The 20322-nt window shown below is 30.9% G+C and overlaps 1 protein-coding gene across 4 annotated transcripts in view; it reads left to right on the top strand.

Moving 5' to 3' along the window:
- Window positions 1-8605, top strand: part of Manea (mannosidase endo-alpha) — a 31730-nt gene extending 23125 nt beyond the window's left edge. For all 4 annotated transcript variants that reach the window (XM_076859916.1, XM_076859917.1, XM_076859913.1 and 1 more), the window contains 2 exons: window positions 3777-3853; window positions 4871-8605. In XM_076859916.1, coding sequence (XP_076716031.1) covers window positions 3822-3853; window positions 4871-5522 — 684 coding nt within the window. In that variant the 5' untranslated portion in view covers window positions 3777-3821 and the 3' untranslated portion in view covers window positions 5523-8605. The remainder of the gene's footprint in view (window positions 1-3776; window positions 3854-4870) is intronic.
- The last annotated feature ends 11717 nt before the right edge of the window (window positions 8606-20322 follow it).

Raw genomic sequence — 20322 nt, 5'->3', positions numbered from 1 at the left:
TTATTGTTCTATATCACTATTAGATATTACTTTGTCAGTAATTTGTTATAACAGTACAGGTTAATTGGACATTTAAAGAAAGATATCAGCCTTGCTTATCATTTCAAATAATTCTCTATTTCATTGATCTATTATATTTATTTTTTACTCTCAATTTCATCTCTGATCTTAATTATTTAATTATTTCCTGTATTCTACTGATTTTGAAATTAGTTTGTTCTTCTTTCCTCTTAGAATTGCCTTCGTACTGCCTGAGATATTTTGTTATGTTCTTTTTGATCTAATTTGTTGCCAAGAATCTTTTCATTTCTCCTTAGATTTCTTCTAAAACCCATTCCTCCTTCATAAGCATTTTATTAATCTACAAGTGTTAAAATGATTTCTACTTCTTTATCTTCTTATTGATTTCTAATTCCATTCATTATGATCTGATAGAATGCAAGGATTAATCTCTGTGTTTTTGTTTGTTAAGATTTGTTTTCTGTCCAAAAATATGATCTAGTTTAGAGAAAATTCCATGTGCCATGGAGAAAAAAGTAATTCAGTTGTTACAGATGAAATATTCTATAGATGTTTGTGAGGTCCATTTGATTAACAGTATTTTTTAGTTCTAAGGTGTCTTAATTTATGTCTGGTGAGAGGGGTTTGTTGAAATCACCCAGTATTATTGTATAGTGGTCTCTTTATTTCTTTATATTGAAAAGGGTTTGTTTTGTGTACATAGGTGCATAAATACTTGAGAGATAATTATTTACAATTATTATATCTCATTGTTGAATGATTCTCTTATCTGGTACGCATTGACCTTCTTTGTCTCTTCTAACTAATTTTAACTTGATATCTACATTGTCTAAGAGTAGCTACCCCTTCTTGTGTTTGGTCTCCATTTCCATGGTGTATCCTTTTTCATCTTTTCATCTTTAATCTGTTTATGTCTTTGCCTGAAAAATAAGTCTCTTATAAACAACATATGTTTGTGTCTTATTTTTTTAATGCTTTCTTCCCGTATGTATCTTTTGACTAGAGAGTTTAGATCATTTACATTAAATATTATTATAGAGACATGAGTTTTGTTTCCTGCCAATTTGATATATTCTAATGCTTAAATCTCCAATAATTAATCTAAGAGAGAAATCAGGAAAATTATCCCAATCACAATAACCTAAAGAAAGAAATTCTTGGGAATAAATGTAACCAAAGAGGTAAAAGACCTCTACAATGACAACTGTAGAACACCGAAGAAAGAAATTAAAGAAGACCTTAGAAGATAGAATGACCTCACATGTTCTTGACAGAATTAATATTGTCAAAATGGCTATACTATCAAAAGCAATACACAGATTCAATACAATGCCCATCAAAATACAATAACATTCTTCACAAAAATTCATATGGAAGAATAAGAATCAGAATAGCCAAAGTAATCCTGAGCAAGAAGAGTAATGGTGGAAACATCACAGTACCTAATCACAAATTATACTATAGAGCTATAGTAACAAAAATAGCATGGTATCAGCATAAAAACTCATAGGAATACCAGTGGACTACAAGAGAAGACAGTCAAGTCTACATGGATTCAGTCATGAGATACTTAACAGAGGTGCCAAAGATATATGTTTGGGAAATAACATTTTTTAAAAAATGGCTGGAAAATTGGATCATACATATAAGAATGAAACTATATCCCTATCTCACCCAGCATAAAAATCAACTCAAAATAGATCAAAGATCTAGAAATTAGACCAGGTACTTTTCAACTGCTGGAAAAAAACATAGGGTCAACACTCTAATATATTAGCACTAACTTCCTTAACAAGACCCCTGAAGTAAAGTTCTAGAAGTAAAATTAGTAAATGAGACATCATCAAATTAAAAAGCTGCTTCATGGCAGGGGAATTGAGCATGAAAAGAGAGACTACAGAATGGGAGAAAATCTTTGCCAGTTTCTCCTCTGTCAGAGGAATAATACCCAGAATATACGAAGGACTCAAAAAACCTAACTCCAAAAAATAAATAACCCAATCAATAAATGGACAAAAGAACTAAACAGTAACTTGTCAAAAGAAGCAATATAAATGACCAACAAATCAATGATAAAACGTTCAACATTCCTAATAGGGAAATGCAGATCAGAACTACATTGGGATGTTATCTCATTCCAGTTAGAATGGCAGTCATTAAGAATATAATAATGAATGCTAGCATGAATGTGAGAAAAAAGTTATACATTGTTAGTGGAATTGCAAATTACTACAACCACTGTGAGAAGCAGCATGAAGTTTCCTCAAAAGAGAATAGTAGGAATGGAACTGCCATATGACCCACTTATCCCATGCCTTGGTATTTATCCTGAAGAATGAAATCAGCATAAATTATATTGATACAGGCATATCAGTATTTATAGCAGCACAATTCACAATAGCCAAGTTGTGGAACCAGCCCACAATAGTGGCATTTGCTGGTAAATGGATGGAACTGGAGACTATCATGCTAAGTGAAATAAGCCAGAATCAGAAAATTAAGGGTCAAATGTTTTATCTAATATTCAGAAAGTAGACAAACTAAGGAAAAATACAGATCAACAGAGTAGAGAAGGGATGAGCAGTGGAAAAAGGGAGGAACAGTGGAGTGAGTTTAGTGAAAATATGATATATATATACACACACAAACACATACATATACATACACACACACACACGCAAATATAGTGAATTTCACCTTTGTGTATATCTATCAAACACAAATTTAAAAAAAAAAACTATAAGAAAATAGAAGGCAGACCAAAGAGTAGAGGAATGGGAACAGGAAGAGAGTAGGAAAGAGAAGAGGAGGTACTTGGGACTGAAGTAGAGATAATTATATTCTATATAGCATGAGCCTCACTTTCATGAATAACTGTAATCCACTAGGAAAAACATTTAAAAATATGTATCTTAATGTTGAGTGTGTGCCTATATATTTCATGTACAATGTAAAGATATATGTTATACATTTTATGATAAGATATTTTAAAAAATAAAGTATTGTACAGTGTTTGACGTGTTTCATAAAGTATTTGCACACTAAATTCAGTTCTGAATTCAGATTACCTATATTGCCTACTACAAACTGGATGACCCTGGGAGTAAATATGTAACAGAAATTGTATAAATAACATTCCTACACTTTGACACTTGTCAACAACAAAGGAATTCTTATTACTGATATTAAAAAAAAACAGTTTATGATTTCCCTGTAGAAAATAATGGGCTTTTTATGGCATTTGTCACCATTCATAAACCTCAGTGTACTTAATATATTGTTTAGTAATGTAATATCTTGTTTGATAATATGTCCAGTATTTTAATGTTTAAAAATAAAAATGCATTTTAATTATATTTTTATGACTAACTCCCTGAAGAACAATGGTGTACTTAAACTGTACTGATTACCTTCATTTTTGATACATTAACATTTTTTTCTATGTCAAACAAATTGTGAATATTACTGAACCTATATTAACTTTAAATTCCCTCATTTAGAAAATGGAGACAGTAACTACTTTATGGAACTCTGAAGGTTAACTGAAGTAATAGATATAGAGTTTCACATACTGATTAGCAGAGGAAACCCTTATTACTAAGAATTCTCTGATATCTTCTAAGTACAAAAAAAAAATTGACCTTAAGATAAGGTTATTGAATCAGTCACTTTTAAAAATATATAAAATATAATTCATTTTTATTTTTACCTTAGATAATTTTTTTTCTGTAATTGATTTTATTTTCTTCTTTTAGGTTACTTTTCACATAGAACCATATAGCAATCGAGATGATGAAAACATGTACAAAAATGTCAAGTACATTATAGACAAGTGAGTTTCTTCAATGTATATAATTACTGTTGTATTATCCTGTGATAGTTATTATAAGAAGGCCACGTTTAAATTATACTTGAGAGGTTTGAATGGTGTATGAACTTTGAATTTTAATAAAATTAATTTAGACTATACTCACAATAAACGTCTCAAACTTTTTGAGGAATATTTCTGATTTTTTGTTCTCGTTGTTGCCAGGGAATGAACTCAGGGGTGCTTGACAACCACTGAGCCACATCCCCAGCCCTATTTTGTATTTTATTTAGAAATAGGGTCTCACTGAGTTGCTTAGTGCCTTGATTTTGCTAAAGCTGGCTTTGAACTTGTGATCCTCCTGTCTCAGCCTCCCAAGCCACTGGGTTTACCCACAATGCCCAACCATTTCTGACATTTTTTACAAGTTTCTTTTGCAAAAATAAAGATTGCTGATTTCATTGTTTTACATTTATAAGATGATTTCTGTCATTGATTTTTAAGTTTATATTTTAAAAATAATATAAATATAGTTTTATCTTTTAAAAAAGGTTTAGATAATGTTACTTATACCAATGGACACTTACCTAATTTTTATTTCTATCTAGTATCATTAACAGGAAAGAATTTATTAAAATAGTTTCATTTTTTAAAGGATTTTACTAATAGTAATCTTTGACAGATGCCATACTCTTACAAAAGACACTTGTCAACAACAAAGGAATGCTTATTACTGATATAAAATAATCAGTTTATTATTTCCCTGTAGAAAATAATGAGCTTTTTATGGCATTTGTCACCATTCGTAAACCTCAGTGTACTTAATATATTGTTTAGTAATGTAATATCTTGTTTGATAATATGTCCAGTATTTTAATGTTTATAAAAATGCATTTTAATTATATTTTTATGACTAACTCCCTGAAGAACAATGGTGTACTCAAACTGTACTGATTACCTTCATTTTTGATACATATCAGTTTTTTCTATGTCAAACAAATCATGAATATTAATTTTCTTTTAAATATGTTTGTGTTCTAGGTATGGAAATCACCCAGCTTTTTATAGATATAAGACAAAGACTGGAAATGCTCTTCCTATGTTTTATGTCTATGATTCCTATATCACAAAACCTGAAAAATGGGCCAATCTGTTAACCACATCAGGGTCTCAGAGTGTTCGCAATTCTCCTTATGATGGATTATTTATTGCACTTCTCGTAGAAGAAAAACATAAATATGACATTCTTAAAAGTGGCTTTGATGGAATTTACACATATTTTGCCACAAATGGATTTACTTATGGTTCATCACATCAGAATTGGGCCAACCTAAAATACTTTTGTGATAAATACAATTTAATATTTATTCCAAGTGTGGGCCCAGGATACATAGATACCAGCATTCGTCCCTGGAACTCTCAAAACACTCGGAACCGAATCAATGGGAAGTATTATGAAGTTGCGCTTAGTGCTGCTCTTCAGACACACCCCAGTTTAATTTCTATCACGTCTTTTAATGAGTGGCATGAAGGAACTCAAATTGAAAAAGCTGTACCCAAAAGAACCAGTAATACAGTTTACCTGGATTATCGGCCTCATAAACCAAGTCTTTATCTGGAACTAACTCGCAAGTGGTCTGAAAAATACAGTAAGGATAGAACAACTTACACATCAGATCAACAGCTACATTGATTAAGGTTTAATAATTTTAAGAAGCACCTCATTTCAATAAATGACTTTAGTTTTGAATTATGAAAAAAACTGTAAAAATCAATATGCATTATTGATGTTATAATTTTTACCTTTTTAAAAGAGTATTATCATTGCCACTTATTACCATACTGCACTGAGTAAATATGTAACAAAAATTGTGTAAATAACATTCCTATGGCATTATTTATTACATGTCTGGCTTAAATTGAAGTTCTAATTTGATGGCAATTTTTTTTTTCACATTAGATAAATGCTTGTGTTACAGAAATCAGTTAGCACATGGTAAATTCCTGCTTGCCTCCTGTGCATTCACTATGCCTAAAGAAAAACAAACAAAAACATGGTGTATATGTTTCATTTCTAATTTTGACCATGATTCAATCAACTTTATTGTATTAATATTCAGACTCTGGACAACTTTCCCATAGTGATGAAATGTTTAAGTATAATATAATCACTCTTACAATTTTCCTGTGAACTTAAAATTGCTGTAAATAATAGTCTTTTTTTTAAATAAGATATCTTAAGGCTTATTGTGAACCATATTGTGTTTAGAAGATTTCTTTTCCACAGCACAGTCTGTATCAGCATTTTAAGGTCTCTGATTACTTGTAGCTTGCTTGGTGTTTTGCTGTTTTGTATCTTTAGAGTGCTTCTTATGCTGCATTCCAGATATTAGAAACTATGGGAAATACTTTATAAAAATAAGTGGTTGCCTCTCAATTATTAGGAAAGCATTCCTTTCCCGATTGTGATCAAGATACAGTGCCCCAAGTATTATTTTTGGGATTCTTTGCCAATCTTTAGTTACTGTTTATTATTCATGTCTCAAAATTTTATGTTAAAGACCAACTGTTAACTAAGAAAGCAAAAAGTTAATACTATTATTGGATTGTTTTTTAATATTTTAAATTGTTTTTTATCATAGATAATGGAACCCAGTGATATTCTACTACTGAGCTACACACCTGTCCCTACCCAATCCCTATTCTTTTTTTTTTTTTTTTTTTTTTTTAGACAGGGTCCAAATTGCAATCCTCTTGCCTTAGTCCTCCAATTTGTAATCCTCTTGCCTCAGTCTCAGAATCCTTGGGATTATAAGCATGCATACTGGGTCCAGTTACTTATTACTTTAGATATAAAAGAAACAAAAATTCTTTCATATTTAAAGTAATCTCTGAAAAATACAATACTTTGAATTCTTGTACATACTGATATTCCAATTGAAAATATTATTATTTTATGGTATCTGTCAGGTTAACATACTTATGATCAGTAAGTGTCAGATTGTGACAAATTGATCATTGTGTGCTGTAAGCTAACAGGTGATCTTTTTAACTTTAAAAACAAAAGAATAATACAATGCACTCTATTATTCTACTTAATATTTGTAACTACATACAATGAAAATCTAAAATATATTCTTTTATATAAATGTTACTTGTTACATATTTAATTCTACTAAGAAGAAATAGGGAAATGCTAACAAATTTTGCATATGAATCTTCTGAGTATAAAAATATTCAGAAACAAATTAATACTAGAATTTATAATAAAATAATCCTTCAAATAAAAAGATTTTTTGAAGTAAAATTTCATATTTCTGAAAAAATTCATCATTAATGTTAAATTTATTTATAACTTAAAAGTTGTTATTTCCCAGAGAATAATCAGGCCACAGAAAATTAGATTCTCTGAGGAAATTATAAGAATGAATCACTATAATAATATTTTGATACAACCAAGCATCTTCAGAGCGATAGTCATACAAATGTAACCTGTTGATTTTTTCCTTCATATCCAGTTAACCACTATATATTATTATAAAGGTAAATTATAACATATATATTAATCTTTTATAATATACCATGTTTTATTAAAATTTTTTGGAGAAATAGCTGCTACAGAGGAAATTTCTCCATTTCTTACATTGTATCTTTGAAGCCTCCATGATAAAAAAATATATATATAAACTTTGTTAAATAGTTGAGATTAAGAGAACATATGTAAAAACATGATCAACACATTCCCAAAAGGGATACCACCACTCTAAATACCTTCTTCCCACTGCAGACATAGGTAATTCATGCTTTACCTCTATGCTTTGTTGTGATTTCCTAACACCTTTCTCCAACCAGAGAGTAGCAGTTAGATTTCAAAGTATAATAAAATATATTCTGTCTTCATTGTAAAAATTATTCTCAATGCCAAAAACTGTTGAAGTATTTTTTCATAATGGCTCATTTACAATTATCTGAATATTCCTCTGTATCCATGGGTTTCACATCTGCATATTTATCCATCTGTTGATTGAAAATATTCAGGGAAAAAAGTTGCATATGTAGTGAATATATAAACTTTTTCTTATTATTATCCCCTGAATAATACAATCTACCAATTATTGGCATACCATTTACATTGTATTAGGTATTATAAATAACCAAGAAATGCTTTAAAATACACAGAAGTAAGTGTGTAGGTTATATGCAAATACTATATATCTTTTTATATTAGGGACTCCTCCAGCATTCACAGATTTGCTATTCATTGGGGGTCCTGCAATGAATCCCCCATGGATGCCAAGGGGTGACTGTATTTTAAATTGTTTCTAATAATTTTGTTAGTTCTTAAGGATGAATGCTTTCATAATCTTCCTCAGGTATCCATTACAATTCCCTTTGCCATTTGATTTTAATAGAATTCAGATTATAATGATCCCAATAAATAAAAGCAAAGAATTGATTTCTTGTTTTAAAAACTATGTGTTCAAATTTGATAAGCTAAAATAACCTTTAAAATACAAAGTGATATATGTAATACATGAATCATAAAGGATTCTTTTATAGGATTTTGTTTTTTATGATTTAGTCACTTAGTTTGATTATACAGACACCAAATATTTTATTGCCCCTTTTAAGGACTAATGTTGTCAAAAACTGCTGTTATTAATGTTTATCTGAGTTGTGTGTTACTTTTTTGTTTAAGATGGTATGATTTGAGAAACAACTATTTTCTTATATGGAATAGATAATTTTCACCTAATAAAAGCATACATGAAAATATTTTGTTGTTGTATAAAAATGTATTCATTTTTATTTATGAAATGTTTTGATTTCTTATTAATAGATGATAGGTGGTATTTGTCAACATTCACATATTCACATACAAAGATTTTCTTTTTAATTTTGGAAGACATTTTTCCACTTTTTTTTCCTGCTTCAGGTAAAATCATATATTAACTCTAACATTTATTGGAAAACTTATCTCATAAAACAGCAAAGTCACCAGAGAATCTACCAATTCATCACCAGGTGCTTTTTTAGAGTGATCAGTTATTAAGTAGGCATAATGACTCTTCCAAAACTCTACAATGCCTATAGAAACAATCCTTAACTATTTATATCAAAATTTTATAGCAATTTTAAATCAGATTGTTTTCTTGATTTCTTTTTCAGGTAACTTTCTATTGATGAATACAGAAACACTACTGAATCTGTATGTTAATATTGTACTCTGCAACTTCGAAGAATTTTAAAAATTGTTTTTCTAATGCTTTTTTGTGTGTGGAATCTTCAGCGTTTAATATAATTAAGATTATGTCATCTGGAAACAGTGACAATTTGACTTTCTCCTTTTCAATTTGAATATCTATTGATTTCTCATTTCTGATTGCTCTAGCTAGGATATCTTGTACTGTGTTGAATAAAACTAGGGTAAATGGAAAATTTTGAATTAAAGTCAAACACTCTCATACTACAGTGCCAAAAAAGAAGATTTTCTTAAAGACCAGCAAAATTTTATTTATTCACATAAATATATACCATTTCCAAATGATAAATGGACCTAGTCACATGCAAAAAAGCTTTATGGTATAGAGCATTCCTTTTTTAAAAAACTATGTACTCCAAGTTAAATTTATCATTCCTTTGTTATATAGCTACTTTAAAGCTGAATTGTCAGTTTAGGGCAGTTTTTTTTCCTTAAGAATTGAGGTACTTCTTTGCCTTCATTGTTTATAGATACTCATTCATCTTTAGTCAAGTTTAGATGAAAAATATTTTGTTTGTACATACTAAATTAGTATTTATTGAATGTGGCTCTTCTATAAGTCTTTTTTTTTTTTTCAGTACTAACTACAAATGGAACCCGAGTGTTTCATGCATAATGAGCTCTATCACTATGCTGTGTCTCTAGCCCCTCTTTAAATTTTATATTGAGATGGTAGCTGGGATTACAAGGATGAGTCACCACATGTGGCCTATATATTATACCTTGATTCCCCAAATTTATAATAACCACATTCCAGAATATTAAGTTATTAATAGTATAATGGAGCTGCCTAAAAGTGAGCATGATCGCACATGCCTGTCCCAGGTATTCAGGAAGCTAGACAGGAGGACTGCAATTTCCAGTCCAGCCTGAGAAATTTACTGAGACCCTGTCTCAAAAAATTTTAAAAATGGTTGAAAATGTAACTCAGTGGTTGAGCACTTTTCTAGCATGTGCAAGGTGCTAGGTTCCATCCCACTACCACAAAAAAAAAAAAAAAAATTAAATTAAATACATATACACATACATAAAATGGAGCTATAAAAAGCCCAACTGCAAATATGATTGCAAAATTCTTTAAAAATACCTTTGTTGTAATATTTATTCAATTAAATGATTGAACATTACTCTCTCATCTTTTTATATATTTTACAAAAATTATTTAGTGACAATGATTATATGAACAGTTGCTGAACCCAAATTCTCCTTTCCACCTGAGTTTTAGGTCTTTGTAATCAAAGTCATAATTTAATTCCCAAATAAAATATTCTGTTAGTGCAGTACTATTTTCTCATTTTATGTTTATTTTTCCTTGATTCATCCTTAAAAAGATTTTAGGCATTTTTCTTCTAATTAGAATACAGATATTGAGATTCTGTAGAAATGATTTTAAGTATTTTGCCACCAAAGGTAAATATTACAAGTTAATAAATAAAGAATGGATTTTTTTTTTTTTTTTTTGGTACTAGGAGTTGAACCCAGGGATGCTTAACCACTGAGCCACATCCCCAGCATCTATTTTTATATTTTATTTAGAGACAGGGTCTCCTTGAGTTGCTTAGGGCCTTGCTAATTTGCTAAGGCTGGCTTTGAACTTGCAATCCTCTTCCTCAGCCTCCCAAACATAAAGAGTGGATTTTTAAAAAGAATGTCCACCTATATCCATATATAATTATATTCTATTTATAACATGTTAGCAAGTATTGAAGAGTGTTTTTGAATGTAGGATGGATCCAGCTTAGAAGTTTTCTGGTGTAGTTTTTTTGGATCCTCTAAGTATAGAATCATGTTATCAGCAAATAGTGATAGTTTTGAGTCATTCTTTTCCTATTTGTACCCCTTTAATTTTTTTTCTTCTAATTGCTGTGGCTAGAGTTTCAAGGTCTATGCTGAGTAGGAGTAGTAAGAGAGGGCATCCCTGTCTTGTTCCAGTTCTTAGAGGAAATGTCTCCAATTTTTCTCCATTTAGAATAATGTTGGCCTTGGGCTTAGCATCAGTTGCTTTTACAATGTTGAGGTATGTTCCTATTATCCCTAGTTTTTGTAGTGTTCTGAATATGAAAAGATGTTGTATTTTATCAAATGCTTTTTCTGAATCTATTGAGATGATCATATGATTTTTATCTTTTAAGTCTATTGATTTGATGAATCACATTTATTGATTTCCATACATTGAACCAATCTTGCATCCCTGGGATGAACCCCACTTGATCATAGTGCACTATCTTTTTAATATGTTTCTGCATGCAATCTGCCAGAATTTTATTGAGAATTTTTACCTCTATGTTCATCAGGGATATTGGTCTGATGTTTTCTTTCCTTGATGTGACTTTATCTGGCTTAGGTATCAGGGTGACACTAGCATCATAGAATGAGTTTGGAAAGGTTACATCAAAAAACAAAAGAATATATAACTTTTATGATAAATGTCCTCAGTATTTTGTTACACTCAGGATTTTATGATTATTTACTTATTGTGATGAATTGGATAAATTCCAAGCATATAACAATAATAGACAATCCCTGGATTCATAAGGGGCATTGTGATAACTTACCCCAGAGCTTAACAGTTTTTAAGAGCAGAAGAAATCCAGGTGTATATTTCTTAACCAATTTTCTCTATTATTGGTACTAATTTGACTTTGGGGTAGCTAGTTTGATTTTATACTCCCTGAAAAGGATCTGACATGTTTTTATTTGACATTTTTTTTTATTAGATATAGTTCCATTTTTGAAGCTGAGAAGTAGGTAAAAAAAGATAAACATACCTACATTCGTTCTAAATCCCACTTTTTACAGTCTACTTTCTGTTCTTTTTGCCACGTGTCTCTACTTGCCTACTTACTACTTAATCTTTATCTTTCTAGTTCTCAGTTTACCTGCCTTTCTTTCTTATCCATTTTGATTTGAAAAGTATATCAGAAATTTATTAGAGTGGACAGAACATGAAAATACAATCTTAGAAGCACCACAAAATTAGGAGTATACCTATTGAATCACATTGAGACCAGTACTGGATGAAAACTGAAGAGTATGACAACATGTATTACTATGCTAATGGTAACAGATTCAATTCTAAAATTTTAATAGACAACATGAAAAAGTCATCTATATTGAACAATTTTCATGGTTATAAGATAAAGGTAAATTTATCAACAAGTATGGCTACTTGTTGGTGTTCACGAAGAATTTCTTCTAAGAATTTTTATAAAAATATTGTAATATAATGAAGTATCTTCAGCAGCAGCATCATAAAAAATTATACAATACTCTTTCTTATGAATGCAATGACTAAAGTATTATGCCAAAGCCCAATTTGATACATATATCAAATGCATACAAACGCACACACACACACACACACACACACACACACACACACACACGAGTGAACAAACCATGCGTGTATCCTTCAAGAGATTTCCTACAAATTTTGGAGTATTTATATTAATTGCCTATTTCTTGAGTTTATGCCCCAGAGTACACTGATGAATGGGATTTATTCGACTTAGACACTAGCTTTCTGCTTTCAAAATGCTTTTTAGTCTTTCTAGGTCTTACAACTTTATGTCTATTGAGTCCTTATGATTAATTAGATAAGTCTGTGTCATAATGTTTCTCATAAATGATCAAAGTTAAAGGAAATTAAAACTAACATAAGTTCCATAAAGGAAAATGAAATTACTTATATATGTCACAATTTTATATAGAAAAAGGATTTACATTTGCTCAATTGTCAGAATATTAACCATAACTCATAAATTAGGAAAAAGAAGCCAAAATGTTTATGATTTACCTGTTACTTATGTTTAAAATGAGGAGATTGGACTAGATATCTTCTGAGATTGCTATTTAACATTAATTATTTTTTATGTTATTGATAACTAGAAAAAAATGCATTTCTATAACACTACCATAAAATTATTATGGAAAAAAGAAATCTTATAAAGTCACATAAGCCTTGCCAGGCCCAGTGGCACAAGCCTGTAATCCCAGCAGCTCAGGAGGCTGAGGCAAGAGGATCAGGAGTTCAAGCCAACTTCAGCAATTTAGCAAGGCCCTAAGAAACTTGGTGAGATGCTGTGTCTCAAAATAAATTTGAGGGGCCGGCATTGTGGCTCAGTAGTAGAGTGCTTGCCTACCATGAGTGAGACACCACATAAAGATAAAAACAAATAAGATAAAGGTAATATGTCCATCTACAACTAATAAATAAATAAATAAAATTGAATAAATATAAAGGGCTGGGGATGTGGCTCAGTGGTTAAGTGCCCTAGGTTTAATCCACAGTACCTCTCTCCCTCAAATAAAAAAAAAATCATAAAAACCTTGAGATTCACATTTGTCATTCACTTTGTATTTTGTCACTCTTAATCTTTGCCTTTAAATAATATTGTTGTGAAAATTATGTTAGTACAAAAAAGTCTTGACCCATGGTATTGCTCAACAGATGTTAACTGTCACTTTTATACCCATCTTGAAATAAATATTCCTCAATGGATGGATGACAAGTGAACTCTACTACATTCATTCAGGGGAATACAGCCCAGCAATAAAAGGTAACACACTAGTAACATGTGCACAAAATAGATGAATCTTAAATGTATTATGCTAAGTGAAAGACATCCTTTCAAAAATTATATACTGAATAACTCAAATAAAGTTCTATAAAAAAGTAGAATATAGGGAAAGAAAATAGATTATAGAGATTTCCAAAAGTTTTGGGGTGAGCTGGTTTATTGCAAAATCATCCACTTTGGAAAGTGGAGCAACTGTTCTATATTCTGACTAAGGTAATGGCTATCTGACTATATATATATCCATTGATCAAAACTCAGAGAACATACAACTACATGCACAAACCCAAAATTAAAAACTGCCAAAATTCTTATACTTATGATAATATATTTCTTTTGCTTTCCAAATATGTTTGGCGAGTTCTCATAAAACATATCTTTATTGTATGAACAACCATTCTATTCCCACTAGAAGTAGAATTTCCTATATCTTTACTACATGAAAAACAGTTCTATCCCCAGTAGTAGTAGAATTCCTATTTCCAATCATCATTCCCTTTTCCCTATCTCAGTTGATGACAGTATCTATCATATCATGCAACCAAAAGCTTGGAGTAATTCTCTACCTTTTCACACTCATACCCTACATCCTATGTAAATTTAAATACAGCTTCCTTTTCCCCCAGAATCTTTATTTATCATTCTCTCCATCTTTTCTACCTCAGACCAAATCCAGGACACAATCACCTTTCTCCTGGCCTATCGAATCTTCCAAATAGTTTACACAGTTACAGTATTGCCTCATAAATTGATCTCTGAAGTTGGAAATTTAGGTTTTTCCTTTGCTTCTTTTCCTTCATTAGTAGTCTTGAAGTGACTACTAATGATTAAGAGAACAAAGCACAAATATCTTTACAAAGAATATGACATGCCCTATTTCAGTTTCATTCCTTAATTAACAGGTTAATTAAATTATTACTTCCTTAAGTAACAGGTTCTCCTCCTGGTTCTTCTTCCCAAATTCATCACGACAATGACAATTATATTTTATTTCAAGTGAAGCACCAACACAATTTCTTATTTTATAACATTATGAAAAACTCCCTGTGTGTCATATCCTTTCCATTGTTCTTCACTTAATTTACTTCTACTGGAAAGTGGGGGAAATGTGGGACAAAAGATAAAGGAAGAAATGAAATAAACATTTTTAACAAGTGCCTAATGTGTATCAAACACTGTTTGGTGTCATAGGTGTTATTTATTGAATGTAATATTCATCCCACATTCTGAAGAAAGTTTTAAATTTGTTGTACAGTTAAGAAAACTGTACATGTATACGTGCCAATGTCAGACACCTGAGAAGGGATGGATCTAAACAAACTATATTGTTACTTTATAGGATAAACTTATGTGATATATTTCCCTACATCTAAACTTTCTCTTACTTCCTCACAAGTGAGGCACACAGAGTGTACCCTGTTCGAGCACTCACTGCTTGGTATCCAGATAAGCTTCTTCCATTACTATCTTCATCTCTGTTTTTGATATCTTAGTAATTGTCATTGATTTATTTTAAATTTTTTACTTATATCTCAATTTTAATTTATGTTCTTAATTTTTATTTTTTTGAGCTACTTGCAAGAAGATTGTACATGTTTCATGACCTGATGTTTGTAGTTAAATAAGACTGTATATACATATGTAATTTCCTTTCATCTGCATTAATTAAGATACTTTTAAAAAATAGCATTACTATCTCCATCTCTACTGAAAGCACCTTGAAGATAGGGCACAGCTTTGGTCTCACATTTTCAGGACATAAAATATATCACACATAAAAAGAGAAAATAACAGATACACACATTTTTTTAAAAGACAGGGACCCAACCCTGTGTTTAATGAAATAGCATTCCCTGTAGCTTGAGATCCTGTTTCCAACTGGTGACTATATCCTCCACCTTTACATGCTGAGTACTTCTAGTCGAGTAGGATATGAATTAAATACCTGTTGAATTGAAAAAGAAAAAAAATCTATAAGATGTTTTGCATATGCAAAAGATTGTGTTACATATAGGTCTATTTATGAATACTTCTTACTAATTGCCATTAATTTTATTTTCTTGAGCTGCTTTCAAGAAGATCATAAATATATTCCATGAGTTGATATTTGTATTCAAATAATCTATACTGACTTATTTAATTTTATTTTCATTAACTAAAATTTTTTTTAATAGCAGTTATATTTTATGAGTGTTTTAATGAGCATTTTATATATAGTAAATTTTAGGAAAGTTCTGTAAAAACAAAAACAATATGCAAATAAAAAAGACTTAATTGCTTACATAAAAAAACAAGCCTATTGTGTTGATTTAACATATTAGTGTCAGAAATTCTGCAACTGTCCCATTTAAACTAACTTATAACTAGTCATTTATTCTAACAGTATAATGTTTGAGATAGTTATAGCTTCTGAGCTATTTGCATAATCCCTGTGCTCTTTCCACTAAATGTTTTGCTAAATTTAATATGACTATTAAAACAGAATATGCACCAGAAATTTTTAAGAAGTAAATATTGACATGCTTTTCAATCAATATGAAGATTTATAAAACCCTGTTTTGAATGCTAACTTCATTTCTCCATTAATCATCACTCCTCATACATCAATAATTTTTAAAAAGGACAGTAGACTCAATCCTTGCAAACTACTTTTGACACAGTCATATAAATGCCCTCAAAATATATAATGATTGACTCAAGTACAAGAACTGGATTGGATAAGCAGTTATCCTAAGAAACTCCCTGTTCAAGGAGCCCTACAAATTTCAAAGAGCTATTTATCAAAAGGTACACTCATTTTTAGCATTATTCATACTTCCCCCTGTTTCCTGAAACATTTACTACCTTCTCCATTATCCTCATTGGCAAGTGTTGATTTTGCTTCCTACTCACCTGAGAAAGTAGAAGCAAATGGAGATCATACTGAGTCACACATTTTCATAATTCCCTCACCTTGAGTTTGTGTGGTACCATAATTTGCTTTTAATGGAGAGAGCAAAGGTGAAACGATTTTGAATATACAATTGAGTCTAGGAGTTAAAGACAGGAAAAAAATAAATAAAGATCCTCTCTTGCTGGCCTCGAAGAAGTAAGCCACCATACTTCCACAGCTTCGGGGAAGTGAATTCTACCAGTGACCACATAGGTTTGGAAGATATCCCTGCACTTCAGGTCCAGTTAAGTCAGACCTGGAATCCTAACAATGGAATCTGTGAGATGTTTTTTAAACTGCTAAATTTGTGATGATTTGTAACATAAACACAGGAAACTAATACACAACCAAAAGAAAATATTCAGAAACCTCCACAAACGTGTCATCCTGCATACATCTGCTTTCATACACTCTGCCAGCCCTTCTTTTCTTATGTAAAAATTGTCTTTGTTTTCATCTAAGGCCAATACCTCCCCCTGGGTTTTAAATCCTATTTTCTCTTTTCTCCTCAAAGGCATTACTGTAAGAATGGTCCTCTCTCATTCCTACATCATTAATTCACTTTCTCTAGTGTATTGTTCCAGCCACACAGTTTTCTTCTGACTTCAAAAACTGAAATTAAAAAAAAAAGAAATGCTGCTCCTTCTGTGATGTTCTTTCCAAAATCAAACAAAACAAAACTACAAAAGAAGAAACACCACACTCTAGTTAAACTTAAAAAAAAATCATACCAACTCAATTTGAGTGATGTTTTGCAACATATCTGACCAGCAGCCCACAAAATTGTCAAGATAGAGAAATGCAGGAAGATTGAGAAACTGTCATAGACCAGACATAAGCCTTAGACACATAACTCTTAGACTTAGTCTCCTGACTAAGAATACATGACAAGTAAATGCAATGTGGCATCTGAGATTGAATATAGGACAACTAAATGCAATTTGGTTTCTGAGATTTAATTCTGAAACAGCAAGAACAATAAATGGAAAATGTTGAAATCTGAATAAAGTCTGAAGTAACCCATGATACTTTTTTAGATTTTACAAATATGGTAGACCCTTACTTTCTTCAGGTCTTTGTTCAGATATCATATTCTTTGACCATTTTTACACTTAAGGAAAACCTTGGTTCCATTTAACAAACCTACATAGTGTGCTTATTTTGAGATGATGAAGAAATAAAATGAACAATGTCTCCCAACCCAGGAGTTCACAGTTCAGAAGAAAAATGATAATGTATTCAGAAGATATCTGTTGTTTTTATTTTGCTTTCAAAATGTCTCTTATACTTTCTGATAATAATTTTCTCCTTTAAATTTGAAGAATGATAACTTGTCTACTCAGTGAAATCCATAAGAGTTATTAATCTGGTAGCTTTGGGTTGAATGCATGACATGGTTTGGAAAGATTGTTCCCACCTTTCTTGCTCCAGGGCTGAGCATACAAACCTATTCTGCTGAGCTTTCATAATGTAGGTTTGGAGCACTCCACAGATATATTTGTTCCCCCATGGAAAGTTTCTGCTTGAGAATAAAGGCAACATACAGAGGGAAACAAAGGTATTGGAGGAGACAGAACCTTGGTGACATTTCTAAACCTGCCTCATGTCTGCCTTCGAGTTTCTTCATTCATTGGCCAGTAAACTTTTCTATTATTATTATTTATTCATTAAACTAGCTTTAGATGTGTTTTTGTCATGGAACTTAAAGAGGACTGATTAGTAAAATGGCATATATTAGAACAAGTCTCAAAACAGAGGTAGGCAGGGAAAAGGTGTAAATAAGAGAGAGTGGATACTCTGAAACATCAAGAACACTTTCAAAGAACAGTCACTCTTGAGTTTTAAAGTCTCAGTGGAACAGATGGACAAGCATAGAGAAGCCTTGTTGAGCTAATGAGCTTTTCTCATGTGCCAGACACTATCTCAAGACTGTTCCATATGTTACAAAATAGATTGTATCATTTTACTCATTTACTAATATAGTGAGGAAGCAGTTTAAAAAATCACTTCAATTTATACCTGAGAATATATACCTTGTCAATTCTTTGCAGGAAATAAGTTTTATGATATATAATTTTTCAAATGTTTGAAAATCTGTTTTAAGAATTCATTATACTGGGACCAAGAATTTTATCATGAATTGAAATTTTCTATAAAGGGATATAATTAAAGCCTGAACCATCTAACTTTGGTCTACTTAAGATGAAGGATGTTCTAGAACCAAAGGATAAAACAGAACTATGACATAGTTCAAAAGTGAAGAATAATAGTTAATTTGTCAGTGGTCTACCACCCATGGGTGTCTAACCCCTAAATGGAACAGTTGTTGCTGAGTATACAACTACATGCAATTTCCTGTTTTTCCAAGAATTTCTTCTAGGGTAGCTAAAATATTGAGTCTTAGGGTAAGCATTTTTAAATAGTTTGGTTTTAAGTAATAACAAGATTTTTTATAAAGTAGTATGTTAATTTCTATAAAGAAATGTGACAAATATTTTTGAAGATGCATGGATATTCCTTTAAGATCCAACAATTCTGAGAGAACTTCAGAATTCCTTTACTTGCTTACAAAATTAATATCAGAAACCAAATGACAAAGTTGTTTTACATGCTGAGGCTTCTTTAACCTCTCCTCTCATAAATATCCCTGTTATAGAATAAGCTATTCATTCCATTCAATATCCATATTCTGTATATGTGTTTGTAGCACCATAGATTGACCTATGTCATCTCTTTATCTATTTATCATTAATAAAAAAACCCTTTTTCTTTAATTAAGGCATCATTCACAGACAACTGTTGTTGCTCAGCACTGAGACATCATATATTATAAAGATGGCTGAGATAATATTGATTTTCTTTAATTATGCTCTGCAACATTTGGACTTTTTTTCAAATTTTAACTTTTAGAGTCACAGATCCAGTAACTCAAATGCTATGATATTTTTTTGTGCATAGGTTTCCAAGAACTCCAGAGAAATTGTGTTTTAATTTACCATTTAAACTATCATGCCAGACTGGGGCTGGGGCTCATGGCAGAGCGCTTGCCTAGCATGAGTGAGGCACTGGATTTGATCCTTAGCACCACATAAAAATAAAATAAATAAAATCAAGGCATCCTGTCCATCTACAACTTCAAAAAAATTTTTTAAATTAAAAAATAAAAGTATTATGCCATCTTAATTATAATTACTGTGCTTAAAAAATAGAACACTTTCAACTATGAACTTGAGAAACCTATTTTATCTAACTATCTTCTAGTGATCTGACAATATATTAGTGACACTTTGCTAAAATCTCAATATGCACATTACAAATAAGTTTAAATATGGGATTTAGTTATTTTCTTCCCATCCTTTCCTTCTTTCTCTTCATTCTTTGATTCCTATATTTTCTCCTGCCTTCTCCCTTCTTCCCTTCCTTTTTCTCTAGTTTGTTTACTTTCTTTTTCAAAAGAGCCTAGTGTTACAAATGATATTTCTCCAAGACAGAATGTTTTTACAGTCAGAAAACTTGGAATGCACAACAGGGTGCTATGTCTTTTCATATTCTCCATTCAATTCTTTAAATTAAATACCAAAATAAAATTTGCATCTTATAATCTGCCCTGAACTTTGTGATCTTTGGAAGTTAACTTCAGTTGATATGATTTATGAAGTGTTCATCTAATTGAGAAAATAGTTTGAAATTGCATCACTCTTTCCATACATTTTGGTTAGAA

The sequence above is a fragment of the Callospermophilus lateralis genome, chromosome 6, assembly GCF_048772815.1.
Source record: "Callospermophilus lateralis isolate mCalLat2 chromosome 6, mCalLat2.hap1, whole genome shotgun sequence".
In the NCBI taxonomy this organism is placed as follows: Eukaryota; Metazoa; Chordata; class Mammalia; order Rodentia; family Sciuridae; genus Callospermophilus; species Callospermophilus lateralis.
This window is presented reverse-complemented; position numbering and strand designations above follow the sequence as displayed.